The following is a 14,802-nucleotide window of genomic DNA, read 5'->3' as shown; positions in this document are numbered from 1 at the left end:
TCTTTAGAATTTTCTTTTGTGGATACTAGAATCAAGATCAGCGATGAATTCTGCAGAAGATAATTTGAAGAAGGCTGCTCCTTATTATTCAAATGAGAGTGCTGATAGTGATGATAACGACAGCGAGTGTGTTGATAGTGAGAAAATAAACTTCACTGCAACTGAGGAAGACAAAGAGAGTGAGAGTACGAGTGACAGTGGTGAGGAGGATGCCGCTGATCACGATAAAGAAGCAGCTGTTGTGCGGATGCTTAAAGAAAAGGAAGAAAGGGAAAAAGAAGTTGAAGACCCGGATCATGCTGAAACTTATTGTATCTCGACCACTGATGAAGTGATATGGCATGAATCAGAAAATGAAAGCAGAGATTTCACAGTTCCCCAGAATAAACTGGATTTCCAAAACCCTGGTAAGGAGCTGCTGCCATTTTAAACTTGGATCCAATTTTTTTCTTGCTGTATCCTACCTTTTGGCTCTTTCGCAATTAATTGGTGGGTTATGGTTCTATCAATAACCGTATCTGTTTCTTTTAGAAATAAGAAAACATCATGAAATTCTGATGAAATTGAAGCAAAACATTTGGCCATCTCTATCAAAAGCATCGTAAGTACAGTGGAGTTCACTGAAAGAAAGAGTTAAATGTAATGGAAACAGTTTCTTTGAACTTTTTAGACATCACGGTGTATTATCCCCTAGTGTTATTGTCACCTAGGTTTGCAAAAAACCTGCAGATCTAGGGCATGTTTAGGAATTAATACTCCTAGCAACATGAAGGAAGATCCTTAATGTAATAGAAATCTTTCTCAAAGATTAGAGATTGTCTGCACGCTTTGTGAGCTGACCCACAATTACAACTATAGCCATTTTTTCACATTCTCCATCCTGCTTTTTTGAGCATATCTCATCATATGTTTTTTTATTTAATACATTTTTCTTTACAAATTTTTCTGCATCATATATATCTGCTGAGCCTCTTACGCCTCATGCAACTCCAGATTCCTTTCCCCGTTCAATGCTGAAACAAATCAAGTGTAGCGCAGTCCATGTAGAAAATGAAATGCCTTCTCTGCTTCTGGAGCTGACATGTCAATGAGATTAGCATTAACTAAAGGCAGACCATTTAAATGTATGAGATAGGTTTACATAGCTTTGTTCTTGCTCGATCTATCTCACATCAGTCAGGGTGTACAAACAGAGCCTTTCCATCCCACTCAAAAAGACAAGCTGTGTCTTAAGAGTGGATCAGAGGTGAGGTGTATCAGACAATTGTGTATCTGACAGTTTTAACAACCTTGAAGAAAATAAGCAGAATCTTAACATTAGGGTATGGTTGTTCCCATAATATGTAGTAGCATTGCAGTCTTACATATTACACTGCATATTATATAGTAATATGTAGCAGACAAACATCAAAAAGGAGAACCTTTACTGGAAGGACTTGCTTGTTCATCTGGACCTGTGAAAGTTCTTTTGCCTATTTGGTCTGTCCCGGTGTAAAATAAAACTAAACAACAAAAAATATAATATCCCTGGCCTTTCACAGGTACTGAGAGAGCAGGAGAATGCAATCAGTTCTAGGGTGTATTCAAAACTACTTAGTGCCCGTTTGTACTACCAGTGTCACAGTGAAGAGGATTTGTCCGGCTTAAGACTTATTAAGACAAATGTTATCAAATGTTAGCAATACAACGACCATCTTTATCCCACATCTCCCCCTTTTCTGTTAGTAGGAAAAGCAGCACAGTTCAGAAACAGTTCTAAAAGTAGCAAACCAAAATTAACGCGCTGAACAAACGACGGGCTCTTTAGAATACGAACAATAAGTCCATGTTAACCAATTCCCAACGATTCCAGTTCTTATGATTCCTTGGTGAGGCAGCTTGACAAACCTAGTGTGACTTGAGCGTCCAAACCACTGCTGGAAGCGCAGTGATCACATTACAGCTGGTGCTGAGATTTTGGCCAAAGCTCCTGTAAACTGGGGGGCCCTCTGTTGTCCACCAATTTAGAAAATTAAGAACGTAACATGCTTTAGCTATTCTTTCATGAGGGCTCATACCCACACTTCCCCTTTTTTGTTTATTAGCAATCTATTACCACACTATAAAACAATAGCACTAATTATATTAATAACATAATTACCATAACTCAATCAGAGCCTCAGCTGACAACGCACTAAACGTAAGATTTAAATAGAAGGTATGATTTTTTGAGTCGATATATATGCACTCACACAGGCATTTTATTGTTGACAATTCCATAAGTGGGAAATGGAAACTTCCCAAGCTAATGTAGTATTATTTATGGACCCCTGAGAGACAGCAAACCGAAAGCAGAGAGAAGAAACACCGACGTGGATGCAATAGGCAGTGCCAGCAGGGCATCCCCTACTTCCTAGTGCATTTTTCCTTACTCACCCATTGCAGGCTCTGTCCTGCTTTTATTCTTCTTAGGGTCTGCAGGGTTTTTTCCACTTGTGCTCCACACGTGCATGGCCAGTGCACCGTACTGAGCCCAGATGGAACACCTGCCCGCAAAATAGAACAAACCACTGAATTAGATCTCTCTACAAAACGAAATACAGGAAGGTTTTTACAGCTATAGCCTTATCCTGGGTCCTGCCAGGTTCTGAATTGTTCTTGATGTGCCATCAAGAGTAAGAGGCAGCAGGAAATAAACTTCTTTACCCCGCTTCCCCAGCTGCTTTCAGTCCAGTGGGAGCGAAACTCTCCCCGAGCCCTTCCAAGCTCCCTTACCTCTTCCCTGAGGGAACCTCTGGGTCCTCAGGCCCTGTTCTAGTGCAGCGACAGTAACAGATGCTGTTGTCCTTCCCAATTTCCTTACTTCCCTGCTATCTCTGTTTCCCAATCCATTTTTCCACATCCCTCACCTCTCTTCTCGGTAAGGACGTCCCCGTTACTCGTCGCTCCACTTTGCCTTCCTCAGCCTGTGTTTTTTCCAGCCCCTTTTCACTCTCACAAAGGACTTTTGTTGCAGGTGCTCAGAGCCTTTTATTCCCGCGCCTCACCCCAGTTTTCCCGCGCAAACGGGTCTGGTAACGTGTAAAGGCTTGGCGCCTTGTGGGTGTTTCCGTCCGCCGCCGTTTATTGTTGAGTTGTGCCGCTCGTTAGCACTGCAAGGACCATCTGTATCCCACGCTGGGTGATATTTCTTTACAGAGCAAACTTCTGGAGAAGCAAACGTGGGCAAGAGGTGCTGCGTAAGTCGCGGAAGCTTCAGATGCTACAAAGGAATTTAGAGTTGTAGAGGAGAGAGTTGCTTTCACAATTACTGAAAGGAGCTCAAGCTCCCTGGAACTAGGCTGAGATCCAAGAAAAAATGGTTTTCCGCTGGTTTATTTCATGCATTTAATACTTAGTGGATTTAATTAATGAAGATCTTTATTTTAGAAGCTATTATTAAGCAAGTTTCTTCCGTCCTGTAACCACAACTTGGGGTAACAGCACGTACACGCTATTTCCTTGTCTTTCAGGTTTGTCAGTCTGTTAAAAGACTTTGTTGAGTCTGAATTCTTTGTGATAGATGGGGATTCCTTATTTCTTATGTTCCTAAATGAGGAAGTACAACATCTAACGCTATTTTACCTGATTGAATGCTTTCTGCATGATTTCACTCAAAAAGGAGCAAAATACATCATTGTTTTCTTCAAGGTAACAAATGAGTCACATTATTTGTTTGCTATTTATACCACTGCAGTCTTTCAAAAGCAACTGTTTGAGTATAATCAGTTTGTGGAAACATGAGTGTGTCAGCAAATAAAAAGATAAATGATATTCACCAGAAATAACATCAAGCTTTTTTTTTTTTTCCTCCATCTCTTGCTTTTGTATGGAATTTGGTTTTTTTTTTTTTTTTCACCAACATTTTAGAAATTAGTACTATAAGTCATACCATTTTTTCACTATGCCGTCTACCATTAAATCATTATGGACTGCCCAGGGAGGTGGTAGAGTCACCGACCCTGGGGATGTCCAAAGAAAGGTTGGATGTTGTGTTGAGGGACATGGTTTAGTGGGAGCTATTGGGAATAGGTGAACAGTTGGACTGGGTGAGCTTTTAGGTCTGTTCCAACCTTGGTGATTCTATGATTCTATGATCATCCAAGAATGGCTGGTGTGCTATACTAATTGCCTTGTGGATGATTTTCAGCATGATTTTCTAGCATCATGCGAAGTTGGAAATCCTTAAAGATTTATATGTCTGAAAATTAATTTTGGTTGAAATTGCTAGACAGGAGTAGAGCAAAATGACTAGCAGTGTACAGAAGAACCTTAATGATGTGTTATACGAAAGAACATTCTAACACTTCAGAAACTGAAAATAAAATTTGAATATATGCTTGCATAGTATTTATATGATCAGAATTTGAATATGATTTACTGGAATGTAGCTGAATAATTTCATCGTTTTTGTTTTCCCCAGGATGTAGAACAGATGTACTTCCAGAATCCTCAGTTTCTTTTCTTACGTACTGCATTAATAGAACATCTGAAGCACAACACGTGCATCTCCGTTCACACAGAATTTTCCAATTGTTTTTCACCACAATGGGAGATTTTTCTGCAGAAATCCTATCCATATTTCATCATCATATCTGACATAGGACTGACCTCTCTCCAAACCAACTATCTGACTATTTTTATTGCTCATTCACTGTCAAAGAAAATCAATGTTGTACATGCTTTTGGACAGGAATACGATACTCTTAGAGTTTATGGATATCATCTTCAGAGTAGGTGGAAACACAGAAACTTTTTTCAAAAGGTAAGTTAAAAGCAACTTCCTTATTGGTTTGAAATAAGGATGCTAGGTGTACCTAAGAGATTTAATTAAAATTATACATATTATATTTTATATATTAAAATCATAATGCGCTGATGGCTCATCTAATTATCTTGAAAGTCTTAACAGAAATATATTGTATTGGCACAAATTCTTAAGTCTTAACTGACTTTTAATATATCCGAGAAGACTAGGGTTTAATTGAGAATTGTAATGTTTAGAGGTTTTATTTAGAGTAAGTATTTCTTGGATGGTGAGGTTTGTTGTCTGTCTGATTGTCTTCTGTTAATGTGGCTGGAAGTCCCTGATGCACTGTATCAACTGACTTCTGCACGATTTGCCTTCTGCACTTCTTAGTATGAAAAAGATCTGCGGTGTGCCTGTGAAGCCATAGTCAGGTACAAAGAACCGTCCATGTACCTGTATGGACCTCTCAAGCTGAACCTGAAAAGCATAAAAAATGAGGTAATTTGACCTCTTTCACCCTTCTAGTGGTGGTGTTTTTGTTTTTTCTTCCTCCCTCAGTCTGAGTGCCTTGCTCCATTCCTTTAACTAAAATTTTCTCTTATCTGACTGGGGGGCTCTCTTACTTATTCTGAATTGATACCCTGAGGATGGGAAGGTTCTCTCTGTGCCCACCCTTCTTTACAGTGGACTGAAGTTATTTCTTCTTTTATGGTTCACTAAAGTAGGATACTTCAGCTGGAGTTTGATCGGGAGGATCCTGCTCGTGGGGTGTTTCTGCTGTGGCAACTACTTTTGTCTTGTAGAAGATGGGAACAGGCTCATTCTTTAATCTAATCTTAGAATATTTTAACTTTAAAAAAAAAAAAAAGGAAAAAAAATTCTTGTAGAATGATTATTGCTTTTGGTGCATAATATACTTTTGCCTTTTCCCTGACCATTTTATGACTCTGCTTCTGCTCCTGTTGACAGCAACAGCAGGGCTTCCTTGGGCTTGAAAGGGAGTGGAACTGAGTTAAGCAAGCTGAATTTTCAGTTTAGAAAAACAATGTTGTTGCTTGCAGGCATCTTAAAGTCAGTAAGAGGAACACAGTTGCCTGCCTGCTGTGGCCATTTCATTTTATTGTAACTATTTTTCCTGAGGCCAGCTCCTGATACTTGAGGAAAAAGGAAGCACTGGTGCACAGGGAGGACAGGCAGCTGCTCTCTGTGTGCAGGAGGCCGCAGGAGATTCCCTAAGGGCCTCAAGGTAGGGCCCTATAGCCAGGGCCTGTCCTTCCATCCCAGCTAGGAGCTGAGCAGCTGGAGACACTGGGGCAGATCTAGCCCTGTGTCTGCCTCTGGCCCTGGGGTCTGAAATGCAGTCCAAGGCCATAGGTGGTGTTGGGGGAGATCTAGGGGCAGCAGGGAGTTCCTGAGCTGTTGATGCCCTCATGGAGATGACAAAAGTGGCAGTTCTGTGCGATTCTGTGCACTTTTCCTCTATAGTTCTGATATCATTTTTCATGTCGTTTTTCGTCTGTGATGGAACTCTGTAAAAGATAAGAGTTGTCCACTTTGTTTTGGTAATTTGTGACTGCAGGTTTACCAGACTGTCCTTCTGTTGAAAAAACTGTGGCCTGAAGGATCTGATATTCGTCGTGTGATCTGCGTTCTTACTTGTGCAGTGGGATTAAAACTGTACAGTGATGTGCTGGAAAGTACACGTGCTTCCTTGGGAGCAAAACTGGAGCAATCAGAAAGAGTAAGAAGTTTTGAAACGTCTTATCAGGGCTTAACATGGCCATCTGCTTCCTTTTGCTTGCAACTAGGAGTCTGGTTCCGACAATTAATAGGGCTACAGCTTCTCCGAAGGAGCGTCATCTGTCTGTGCGTATTACTGTGCCCCATGCAACAGTGGCTATTCCAGGGTACAGTTATACCTTAAGAGTGATTACTTCCATGGCATGTTTTATTGTAGAATGTTGTTGAGCTCACTGTTTACGTTTTATCCAGTAGACTTCACAGGAGAATATGCTTTTCCTCATATAAGCAAGGCATTTCAGGAGGAATGTGTCTTTCTACATCCAAACAGTCATGGTATCACTTTTGTGCCCATACTAGAAGCCTTGTTTTTTAACGCAGAAGCAGTATGTCAGTAATATTGTGTGAGAGTCATTTTCAGTGGACTGAAGGATACCTACATCAATATGGCTGACCTGCTAGTGATAAGCACAGATGGATTGGTGTGTTTGACTTTATTTTCCATCATCTCTCAACAGGAAAGAAGTAAACCACTATCTCCAGAAGAAGCCTCTGACCTCTGTAGAATGCAGTGTCTTACAACAGTATTTCTTCTGCATATGCCTCTTTCTCAGAGAGCTCAGATTAGGATCATGCAATCTCGCTGGACTAAACAAGTTTTACCCTTAATAAAAATGGTACGCACACAACTGTCTTGCTTCTCCCATCATTTGATGCATTTACCATTTCGGTTTTCAGTTTTCTTGTTGTTTTAGTAGTCTGATGAGATCAAAGAATTTAATGTAACCACTAAAAAGAAATCTCATCTGGTTCAGGAGTCTGGTAAGCTACAAATCGGTGGGACTAAGAGAGTGTTTGGGGGAATATTGCAGTGTAGTGACCAATGAATAGGCATCTGCAGCTGGCCAGCCCTAATATTAGAATACTGGACTAGATGGACCCTTAGCCAGTATGGGGAGTCCTATGGCCAACCTTTGTATTATTGTGAAAGAGAGCTGTCAAGGCAGTTATCTAGAACTGTGCTACTAAATTGCTCCCTGATTCCAGAGAAGTAACGTTAAGGACACGTTGATTTGCATGCCAATAAAACCTGTAGTAATTAACTTTATTTCAGAAATCCTTTGATCCCTCCACGTGAAATGGCGTTCCACAACAGCTAACCGATGGCTCTATCTTAACAGCAACAGATGTGTGCACATTTTGTTCTGAAACAGCTACGTGATACAGATGGTTGGAAACTGGATTTAACTTATCTGCCTGACTTAAATGATGATTCGCTGCTCAGAAATCTTGCACATTACTATGAGATTGAATACTCTGAAGGTATTTATCTTTGTTAAGCAGTTTTCTTTTGCACATTTCCAACGTTATTAAGCTGCAGAATGTAAATGAAAATGCTTCTACAAGCATAGATCATAATTTTTTAATTATCTGTATGATAATGGATACGTTTTATGGAACAATAGGGAAACATTTTTCATAGCCAAGTCTAAAAAATCACATGCAATTTTCTCACCAGAAGTCATTCAGAATGCCTTCCCCTGTCCTATCTTCAGTGTACTTAGTGAAAGGAAGCACAAGGATTCTGGGCCACTGTTACTGAGTATTCTCCACTATTGTTTAAAAGCCAGTTTCTATTCTGAAATTGTAGTGCACCATACTCAGAATGGAGACTGGATTATATCCATACTGCCACAGTGATATCTGAAGTACTTTTTATCTCGTGATGAGATTGGTTCAGGCAGAGATTGGTTCATTGGTATCAGACAAAATCTGATATTGTCTTGTACATACATGTATTTGGGAGCTGAAACTTTAAGAACATTATTGTATGTGTTGAAAATAAAAAAAATGTTCAAGACAACTGACAGAGCAAGAGGCTGTGAAAAATGTTTTGTATCAAAATTACTTTCACAGTAATTCTGTTTACCTGTTATCTTCTGTAACGTGCACTGGCAGTCAGTTTGTCCGACAGTAAAAGAGAGCTTTATGTATCAACTCATAAGATGTTCTGCATGCACCTCAATAAAGCAAAGGCAGAGGATTTTTTAAAGGAAACAGGAATTAGGAATATATGATTTGTAATGTTTATTGAGCACTAAAAATAAAATTCTGAATTCAAGATCCTGCCCTGCAGGAGGTGAAAGAAAGGTGTATGGCAAATGTTGAGTTATGGCCTGAACCACTGATTGATCACCTGGGAAAGGACTGAGTCAGCCCTGGGAGCACAGGTGAAGGTAATTCAGCTGTGTGACCAGAAGGGGTGAAGCCTGGCTGCACCTCTCCTAGACCCCATTTAAGGCTGACTGTGAGTAAGAAGAGTCTCTTTCAGGAGATCCCTCCTTTGTGGAATCCTTCCCATGAACCTCAATCTTTGGATACAGGGGAGCATTCTTTCCCTGTTTATTTCTTTTCCTGTTTTTTACATTCAATCTTTTTCAGCTGTAACATAGGTTTAACTTTTCTTTCACTGTGGGATTCCATGAACAGCCTAAACCTGGATTTCTGTTCAAAGTGCATTTTCTTACACCTAATGGCAACTGATGATGTATAATATCCTGTTCTCATTTATTCCAATTTCCAAAGACTTGGATGGAGTTGAACTCTGTGCCTGATGCTGCACAAGTAAATCAGGAGGAGGAGTAGTTTCTGTTTAAGGAAACTACAGTTGTGATGCTCCTGATTTCTTTCCTCTTCCCTTCTTTCTTTTTTAATCTTTCTCTTTTTTTTTTTTTTTTTTTTTTTTTTTTTTTTTTTTTTTTCCCCCTTTTTTTCTCTTCCTATTTAGGATTGGAGTTCCAAAAGGAATTGGGGGAAGAAATGGATAAAGAATACAGGTTTTTATGGAACGCCGTAACCAAACTGACTGTGAACTATGATTTTGGAGATGCTTTCCCAATACGCAACACTTCTCAAGTATTTATTGATCACCAGCAGACATCATTTAGAGGTACTGAAAAGTCCGCCAATTAAATGGTTATAAATACAGCTGTCATTGCTGTCACTGCAAGTTTTGGAAGTAGTGATCTTATTTTATCCTGATCACAAATCTAACCTGTTACTGATGGATCCTCTTTCCTTTCATCCCACTAGTAAATCTGGCAGATTTCACCTTTATGGCTGAAATTCTGACTCCGCTGTAGACAGAACAAGTATTGTTACTGACTTCACAACTACTTACTTTTAGCTCCAGTGTTTGCTAGTCTAAATCTGTTGCATGCCTTGTAAAACACATTGTGGCTAGTGTGAGACATACAATAGTAAAGGCATAGTGAATGATCATAATTAAGTGGCATGCACTCATTATTCTGCATTAAAACTGACTTTCTTGTACGTGTTAGCATATGGTTCCACAGGTATTTGGCAGATGTGAGAGGAGAAAACGCAGTGAAATGAAGATTTGTCTCCCTAAGGTAGTGGAATGTCTAGCCATCGGTGTATGTTACATTGTTATCCTTGAATGTTTCAGAAACTTACCGTTGTCTTAAGTTATTCTATGACACTTTTCAGTAGCCTGTAGTTGGGAAAGGGCATACTCAACTCACAGACGACTTGTTTTTATGGAACTATGTGTATTCTGAATATCTGGAAGAAGTAGGCAGGTTATTTTTGACTGCTTTCTCACATTTCTGAAGAAATGTTTTTGTTACCCTTGGAAATGTTTGTGTACAATGTGAAACTGTATAGATCTTAAAAAGGGACAGTTTGTAAGAACTTGATCAGATGGGAGCGTAAATCCACAGAGGTTTGTGGATGTTTTTCAGCTAGCTGTGGCTGTCACGTGGGCACTTTAGTGACCCACAACAACAATTTTCATTGTTAACTTTACACATGAAGGCTTCTTCTTGGACAGCATTTCTACTGCCTGCTTCTGTAACGGCGCAGGAAAGTGGATGCTTGTGAGATGGGGTGGGTTGTAGCATTCAGGAAAGAAACAGGGGAACTGGTGAATTGCTGCTTACTTCTATGTTTTGCTTTTTTGAATTTCATTTTTATTTGCATTCTGGCAGAAATTTGAAGACTCGGTATGAAATCGTACATATGTTTAATCAGACACTGTTCATTCTCTTTATTTTGTAAAGTCTGTGGTGAAAAAATTCCTGATATAGGACTAATCCCATTGAAATCTGATCTTGTCGAAGAATATGCTGGTGATGTTTTGAAAGACCTACCTGTTTTGAAAAGGTACGTATATGAATTCTGTTTGTAATGCAGTAAGATCTTAGGGGCTCGTTTCCCACTCCCCTGCACTGTACATCAGTACTATGCTCAATTTCTGCAAGTTCAGAAATGCTTTTGCTGCGACAATTAATATAAATAATAACAGGAGCTTCAAAACAAGAATGAGTAAGAACCTGTCGTCTTATTTTCTGATCAGTTATGTTTTTGTGTTAGCCTTTAAGATTCTTATTCTAGTATCTAAAAGGTCTCTTCCTAAATTGCAAAGCTCAGATGATTTCCAGGAACAAAGTGGAATAACAATACGACATAGAAGTAAAGGATAATCTCTCTTAGCATTTGCCCCGCTGTGCTATTTATGAAGGTGGGTTGTGTACGCAAATTATTTTTAGCCAGTTAGGGAAAACGAATGTGTTTCTGTGAGTTATGTAGTTACACTGCATTGTGATTTAACTGCAAGAAAGTAAGTGGGGAAAAATGCAGTTTTAATTTGTTGCCAGATCTTTCTGAGAAATTGAGGCTACCTTGGCAAGCTGGAGTAGGATGAAGCCCTATATTGGTTATCTGACACTGTAAAAGTCTTCGGGTAAATATTGGGGTTTTCTTACCTGTTGTGAACATTTTACTAGAGATGCCAAAAACCATTTTATTTTCTCTACTGTTTCATGTTTTAGCGATGATCCTGTAGTTACTTCACTTGCTAAGTACAAAGAATTTGATGAGCTTCACCACTGGCATTCTGGCAGACTGCTGACTGAGGAATATGAACGAGTGCCATGCAATGCAGATGGTAAGAAATGCTAATGAAACCCATTCATTTGCCTGAGCTAGGAAACTACTTAAAGGAAAATACTTAGAGGAGTGTTGGTTACATAATGTAATGGAAAAGGAAGAGATGAAGAAAAAGAAGAAAGAGCTGGAAGAACTTAGGAGTTACTCATGGTTAATAAAGGCTGAGAATATGTCTTCAAATCAGGATGGAAAGGATTCTGATGACTTTATTGAAATAAAGTTGCTTTCCATTCTCAATCCAAGGTGGATTGGGATTTCGTAATGTCACCAAAGCTAAGAATGCCAAAAAATAAAACCAATTAAGCGAACACTGACTCCATTTCCTCAGCAGCTGGTAGATTCTCCTGGTATCTCGACCAACCCTGAGCCATGGACAACTTCCGGATGGAGATGATCTCTATGTCTGCATATACATGTCTTTTTTTTTCAGGGACGTAGGGGTAAAGAAGTAAAATTGAATTTCAGTTCTCTGAAGACGATGCTATTTATCCTAGGAAAGGAGGTGCTGTAGCTTTAAATCAAATAAGATTGAAAAACTAATGTCTATGTATCGCAACGCACGAGTTCGCAGTCATTTAGGTGTGTGCCAAAGCAGCTGTATTATGCTGATGTTTTGCAGTATTTATATGCATTGTATGTTATGTATTTTTTAAAGCTCTATGGGGTATAATGGAGCATTCTTCAGGTGTTTGTGGTACGTTTCCTTGTGCTTGCAAACTGCTTCTCAACTACTAATTAGCAAACTTATTGTGCATCTGCAGTTTAGTGGATAAATCTCTTGTTTGCATAATGGTTATTAAGTGAAATCATATATGGGCAAAATCAACTTCAGCGTTGGCAGTGCACATGCATAGCCAATCTATATCATTTGCGAACATACGTAAAAGAAGTTATTTGTCTCTTAATTATTAGTGTTACATATTACAGTTTCTTTTAAGTTTTTGCACCTTCTGATAGGGTAGTTTTTTCATTCTTATTTGCACTGTGGTTCCAACAAGAAATTTGGAGAGCAGTCACTTTGAGCATAACCTGCAGAAGAGTAGCTAGTGCATCCTCCATGATGTCGGAGTTGAAAGTTTATGTCCCCTGCTAACGTCCTTCCTCTTCCACATTTTGTATGAGTTCTCTGAACACTGGCCTGTATCATCTCCATCTTGCGCAAAACAGCAAAACCTTCCAAGATGGATTGTCACATTCAGAACTTAACTTTTTTTTTTTAAGTACAGAGAAATATCTTGTACAGTACTACAGGATTGGGAGTGGCTGGAGAGCTGTGCAGAGGAAAACAATGTAAGGGTGTTTGTTAACAGCTGGTTGAACACAAACCAGCAGTGTGGCCAAGAAGGATAATAGCATCCTGGCTTGTATCAGAAATAGTGTAGTTAATAGGAGCAGGGAGATGATCATCCCTCTGTACTTGGTATTGGTGAGTCTGCAGCTTCCATGCTCTGTCCAGTTTGGGTCCTTCACTAGAAAAAAGACATTGAGGCCATGGAGCATTTTCAGAGAAGTGCAGCTGAAGGAGTGGGGATTGTTTAGTGTTAAGAAGAGGAGGCTCAGGGGAGATCTTATCACTCCCTGCAACTTCCTGAAGGGAGGTTGTGGCAAGGTGGGGGTTGGCCTCTTCTCCCAAGTAACTAGCAATAGTACAGGAGGTAATGGCCTTCATGTGTTGGAAGAGGTTCAGGTTGGATGATCTTGGAGGTCTAGTGCAACCTCGGTGTTCCTATGAGATACTTTAGGGGTGCCTACAGAAAAGCTGGGGAGGGGCTTTTCATAAGAGCAGGTAGCAGCAGGATGAGGGGAATCCTCTTTGAACAGGAAGAGGGGAGCTTGAGACTGGATGTTAGGAAGAAATTCTCTACTGTGAAGGCAGTGAGATGCTGGTACAGGTTTCCCAGGGAGGCCGTGGATGCCCAGTTACTCAAAGTATTCAAGGCCAGGCTGGATGGGGCTGTGAGCCATCTGGTCTAGTGGGAGGTGTCCTTGCCTATAGTAAGGGTTGAAACTAGAAGATCTTAAAGGTCCCTTCCAACCCAAACCATTCTGTGATTCAATGACTTGAGTGCAGAAATATCTATGTGCTCAACATTGAGTAGCAAAAGTTTTCTTCCAGCAGCATTATTTATGTTCTGATGAGAGAGCCTGGCTTTCACAGAGGTCTTTGATTATTTAATTGTCTTTTGAAGGCACCTTCTCATTTTCCTTGACTGTGTGCTCTAACAGTCATTTTGTTTCCTGTTTATTAAGTTTTCCAGTAACTTTTGATGTTTGCCTGAAGTTGTCTGAATTTGAGTCTGTGACTTACTTCTCAGATAATTCAAAGTACTGTTCTGTGAGTCTTAGTAGCAAGCCTCTTTTGATAGGTGATTTTGTCTTTTAGTCAGTGAAGAATTTTTGCTATGTGTACATGTATGGGAACTGCTGAGTCAGGGTCCGAACCTCTGATTGATCACCTGAGGTGAGCCATGAGTCAGCCAGAGAAGCACAGGTGAAGGCAGTTCTCCTGTGTTGCAGGAAGGGGTGGAGCCTGGCTGCCCCCCTCCTAGACCCATTGAAGAGCTGGCTACCAGTGGGGAAGGTTCTCTTTTGGAGATCGCCTCTGCTGGAGTTTTGTGAGTGAGCCCCGGATAGGGGTAAGCCTTCTATTTATTCTCTTTTTGTTATCTTAATCTACTTTGCCAAACTCTCTTGTTTATTTTGTAATTGTAACATCTTAATATTCATTAATTATGCAGTACATTTGCAAGCTCGTTGCTCAGTTAACTTTTCTTGGAAATAGTGTATACTAAAATTGTGTTTGTGTAGTTTTGAATCAGTTGTGCTTATTTGCAGCCAGGTCCAAAGATGCATATGAAAGAAAACAAATTCAAAAGCTTCAGACTTTTCATCGTTTGTACGGAAGCACTTTGGAAGGTAGCACTGCAAAGTTTATCGTATGCCAAAAGGATGCTGCAGGGAAGGCTGCTGGTGCTGTGAAGAAGACTAAAATACGCGTGAGTATATGCAAACTGTTCTTTCCAAATCTTTTTTACATTATCAAAAAAAAAAAAAAAAAAAGCATTTCTACTATTTGAATGCCAGAAATGAATTATTATACTTTAAATGCGTCACATTGTCAGCTGGGGAAACTTAATTATTTTGTACTATAAATTGTCTAATTGGAAAGAGAAAATTTGTTTCTCTTTGGGAATAGTGGCAATGAATTTTTAAGAGGCATAAATAAAGAAAAGTAATAAATACCAAGTTTGTGAAGGCTGGTGGGTTTTGGCTCTTGGCTAGTACTGGAATGTGGAATGGAGGAAACTGCGGTTGATAAATTT

General features: G+C 39.7%; 1 protein-coding gene across 12 annotated transcripts in view; it reads left to right on the top strand.

The window, feature by feature from the left end:
* Nucleotides 1-14,802, top strand: part of DDX60 (DExD/H-box helicase 60) — a 48,935-nt gene that overhangs the window by 6,770 nt on the left and 27,363 nt on the right. For 10 of the 12 annotated variants that reach the window (XR_007376339.1, XM_048941889.1, XM_048941887.1 and 7 more), the window contains 12 exons: nt 8-407; nt 532-601; nt 3,492-3,669; nt 4,442-4,783; nt 5,159-5,266; nt 6,348-6,509; nt 7,027-7,185; nt 7,690-7,831; nt 9,297-9,458; nt 10,591-10,693; nt 11,362-11,477; nt 14,315-14,475. Coding sequence is in view for 11 of the 12 variants with exons in the window: in XM_048941889.1 (XP_048797846.1) it covers nt 44-407; nt 532-601; nt 3,492-3,669; nt 4,442-4,783; nt 5,159-5,266; nt 6,348-6,509; nt 7,027-7,185; nt 7,690-7,831; nt 9,297-9,458; nt 10,591-10,693; nt 11,362-11,477; nt 14,315-14,475 (2,067 nt within the window). In the remaining variant the exon portion in view is untranslated. The remainder of the gene's footprint in view (nt 1-7; nt 408-531; nt 602-3,491; nt 3,670-4,441; nt 4,784-5,158; nt 5,267-6,347; nt 6,510-7,026; nt 7,186-7,689; nt 7,832-9,296; nt 9,459-10,590; nt 10,694-11,361; nt 11,478-14,314; nt 14,476-14,802) is intronic. The other 2 variants (XM_048941886.1, XM_048941890.1) reach the window with 2 other exon arrangements.

Source organism: Lagopus muta, chromosome 4 (assembly GCF_023343835.1).
Source record: "Lagopus muta isolate bLagMut1 chromosome 4, bLagMut1 primary, whole genome shotgun sequence".
Classification (NCBI taxonomy): domain Eukaryota; kingdom Metazoa; phylum Chordata; class Aves; order Galliformes; family Phasianidae; genus Lagopus; species Lagopus muta.
This window is presented reverse-complemented; position numbering and strand designations above follow the sequence as displayed.